General features: G+C 35.2%; 1 protein-coding gene across 1 annotated transcript; it reads right to left on the reverse strand.

Annotated features, from left to right (window-relative positions):
• Window positions 1–1,499: 1,499 nt before the first annotated feature.
• LOC104220833 (RING-H2 finger protein ATL54-like) lies at window positions 1,500–3,291 on the reverse strand. Its single transcript, XM_009771793.2, has 2 exons — window positions 2,296–3,291; window positions 1,500–2,012 (listed from the first exon to the last, which is right to left on the reverse strand). The coding sequence occupies exons 1-2, from the start codon at window positions 2,995–2,997 to the stop codon at window positions 1,551–1,553; spliced, it is 1,164 nt and encodes a 387-aa protein (XP_009770095.2). The 5' UTR covers window positions 2,998–3,291; the 3' UTR covers window positions 1,500–1,550.
• Between the last annotated feature and the right edge of the window lie 212 nt (window positions 3,292–3,503).

Below are 3,503 nucleotides of genomic sequence, written 5' to 3' on the forward strand. Positions count from 1 at the left end.
ATGAAACATAATAAACCTTTCTGCAACAGTGGCAATAAAAACTGCAGGATACCAACGAACTCAAAGAACGGAGCAAAATCACACTTACGAATTTGAAAGAGAAACTGCGAAGTAGAATGCAGGATTTTTAGAAAGAAGTACTATATTTTTTTCAGTGTCTGAAAAGGAAGCCATGCCTCGAAATTTATAGACAATTGTCGTAATAGGCGTGATGTCTGTTCATAATGTGAACAGATATTTGAAAGGAAGAGGTGTATGCTCGTAAAAGGGAAAACCAACGTTCAACGTTTTGGATTCCAGTTAATTCCGTTAATGAACTGACTGACACTTAATTAATTCTTATATAATTAATTAAATAAACTTCGTCAAAAAAAAAATAATCTCATCGATCGATCATTATCCGAATCCGAAGCCGAGCGGAGCGATGACGACGACACGAGGCTTCATTCTCTTCAACTCCTTTTAAGAGCTCTAAGAAGTGATCCTATATTTATACACACAAGTGTAGTTGTCCCTCACCAATGAGGGACAAAGTTCATTTGACAAAGCTCACTTGATTCAAATTTTCCAATTTTTTCATTTCCCTCCATTTTATTTCCCACCATTTTCAATTTACACTTCTAGTTTTTAAAGCCCAATGGCTTAAAGTCCAACAATTTTCAGTTTTATCTAGAAGCAATTGTATTAGGTACTCAGAGTCTTCAAGTTAGAGTTAACTTGAAGTTGTTGCAACAGTTGAGACTGTGTGCTACAACGGGATTAGTCCTAGGTTTACAAAAGAGTTTTTGTAAATGCAGTTTTTGGCTAAGTGATTTTAGTGGAGAGTTTGGAAAATTCTGTGTTCTTTAATTTCTGTATTTATTATTCCGCAACAGTAGTAGTTGGAACACATAGAAGAACCAGGTCCTTCTATAATCAGTTACCAAAAATTGGATACCACACAAATCACCTCCTCTTATGTGGTATTGAAGTATAAAACATCGGATATCAGTAGGGAGCTTATAATCCCTATATCATATTATACGAATTATAAAAACTACACGAGAGTTTTGTTTGTTTGCGTTAAAGGAATTCGTTGTCAAGTAAATTTGAGGCATGAACACACTAGCAAGATGGCTATGAACTTAAACCAGGACACAAAAAACAAAAAAAGAAAAGAAACAATTATATATACTTTACAAACAAAAAAGAAATATTATTGATAACTTTTGCCAAAAGCCTTTGGCATTGACAATACATATAAGAGAGATTCTTTTCTCTCTAGCTGATCTCCACTTTTACATCAGCCTCAAACTTCTTATACTATTACACGGCAAACATTGATAAAGTATCCGAGACATTATTAAAGCAATGGGTGAAATTCTCTTTTTCTTATTTGCTTTTATGTTTTTCCTTTTGGAAGTAGTAGTATTAATTTTGCTTTTCTATGGGAGTAGGGTGTCTGGGGGAAAGGAAAGGGCAACCTCTCATCTTTATAAGAGTTTTTGAGACACCTAGAATTTTCATATGTTTCACTTGGAAAATTCTCTAAGAAAACAATGGAATTAACTTCACCTTAGAAGAGCTGCACTCTGGCTTCTTTTGATCACTAACTGTGTACTGAAAGAAAGAGATCTCATTTGCTCTTTCTCCATTTCTCTGTCCACACAAAAAGTTCTCTTTTCTGCTGAGCTCTGATTACCATCAAAACTACTCTGTGACACAGATGTACCCATCTCTGAGTCATTTACCTCAAGTGAATTTTGATCAGTGGATTGTTCTCTTGAAGAATTTGCATCAGTATAAGCAATACGTGTCATAAAAGCTGTAGATAAAGATTCCGAAGAAGCTGGTATTCTTGATTCACAGAATTCACCAAACTCTCCTTCATTACCATTCCCCACATCTTCCTTGGAATTTCCACTAACATCCATACTACTTATATCCGCTGAATCATCTTCATTTTCAATCTCAATCCTTAATTCTGCCGCATTCTCTGAACGAGTTTCTTCGTCATGTCTCAGCCCTACGTTCTAAATATAGACATAATTAAGTAAATAAGAGTATATTTATTGTAACATGTTAAATGTATAGAGGAGCGATCACACACTTCAAAATGGTATTTGAATAGATTGAGATTTTTAGTTTTAGTCTTACTTCCGTCCATTATCAACAATAATTTTCATGTACTTAACCCGTAAAAAAAATCAAGCTATATATAAAGTTTGTGTTAAAGACATAATTAAATAAATAAATAGTATGTTATGCCAAACAACTTAAGCTGTTTGATGGAATATTCATACACTTCATGCATACCTGTTCAGACGACGGTGATGGCGCGGTTGTGGCGATGACAATGCCGGCGCGGCACATAGGACAATTGGTGTGAGATCTAAGCCAAGTGTCAATACAAGGTATATGAAAAGCATGGTTACACTTGGGCAAAATTCTAAGAGTTTCATCTTCTTGAAATTCACTCAAGCAAACAGAACAATCTGTTCCTTCAACTAGTCCTTCACCTCTTTTATACTTGCAAATCGTGATAGCGCTAATAACTGATGGCTGAAGACCCACTGTTCTAATATACCATATAGGATGATCCACCATAGGTCCATGAAAATCTTCGTCAACAATATCACTAAACTCCTCTTCTTCTTCCTCCTGCTGCTGCCTTTGTGACAAAATTCTTGAGTTGCGGAATCTGTAAACAATAAAGCAACAAAATACGAAGAAAGAAGTGGCTAAAAACGAAATGAGAATGATCAAGAAGATGGAAATAGTGGTTTTATGTGGAGACGGAGGAAGAAGAATTTTTGGTGTGAAAAAATTAGGTGGTAGTGGTGGTTGGATTTCTGAAAACAGAGGAAAAGAACAATTTGGGTAGCAAATGTATAGACATGAAAGTGGACAAATTTCAGAAGGATTCTGTTTTGGGTTGCAATAATAGCTGCTACAAGTTTTGCCTGTGGAATTCAAGTCAAGAGATTCAAAGATTAGCTTTCGATGATGGAAAGCCATGGCCGCAGCTAATTGTTTAACAAGAGATGTGAAGAAATGTATAGTTAGCTGCAGCCTTGTTTTAATTTTGGGTGAAAGAGAAAATAGAGCATCTTACGAAATTGTATGGAGCAGCCTAGTTTCTAACGAAATTGTAACATGATGAGTTCCTACTTGTTTTGTCTTTCCTTCTGTTTTTGCATTTCTGTGTTTGTTCTTATTTGACTATTAGGTAGCCTAGTATACTAGGCGGCTGCTGATTGTTAGGAGCGATTTACAGTTGCTATTATATTTTCCTGCTTGTCCTACCAAACCTAAAGTGGATCATGGCAAATTGGACAATTATTGCTTTAATGAAGACCTCATGATGGCAAGGCAAATAGTCAACTGCTCAGGATATTATATTATCGTGATTTTACGTACAGCGTTATTAACTTATACTCCTCCGTCTCGTATTAATTGTGGTATGTCTATTCCAAAACAAATGATACATTTCTAAATTTGAAAAAAATTTAATTTTAAATTCT

This window comes from Nicotiana sylvestris, chromosome 1 (genome assembly GCF_000393655.2).
Source record: "Nicotiana sylvestris chromosome 1, ASM39365v2, whole genome shotgun sequence".
Classification (NCBI taxonomy): domain Eukaryota; kingdom Viridiplantae; phylum Streptophyta; class Magnoliopsida; order Solanales; family Solanaceae; genus Nicotiana; species Nicotiana sylvestris.

Bases quoted from the DNA above. Each gene is read 5' to 3' on its own strand.
- LOC104220833 (XM_009771793.2), bottom strand. From the start codon at position 2,997: ATGGCTTTCCATCATCGAAAGCTAATCTTTGAATCTCTTGACTTGAAT. The intron at 2,013-2,295 runs GTATGCATGAAG...GTCTATATTTAG, and splicing joins CATCACCGTCGTCTGAACAG to AACGTAGGGCTGAGACATGA.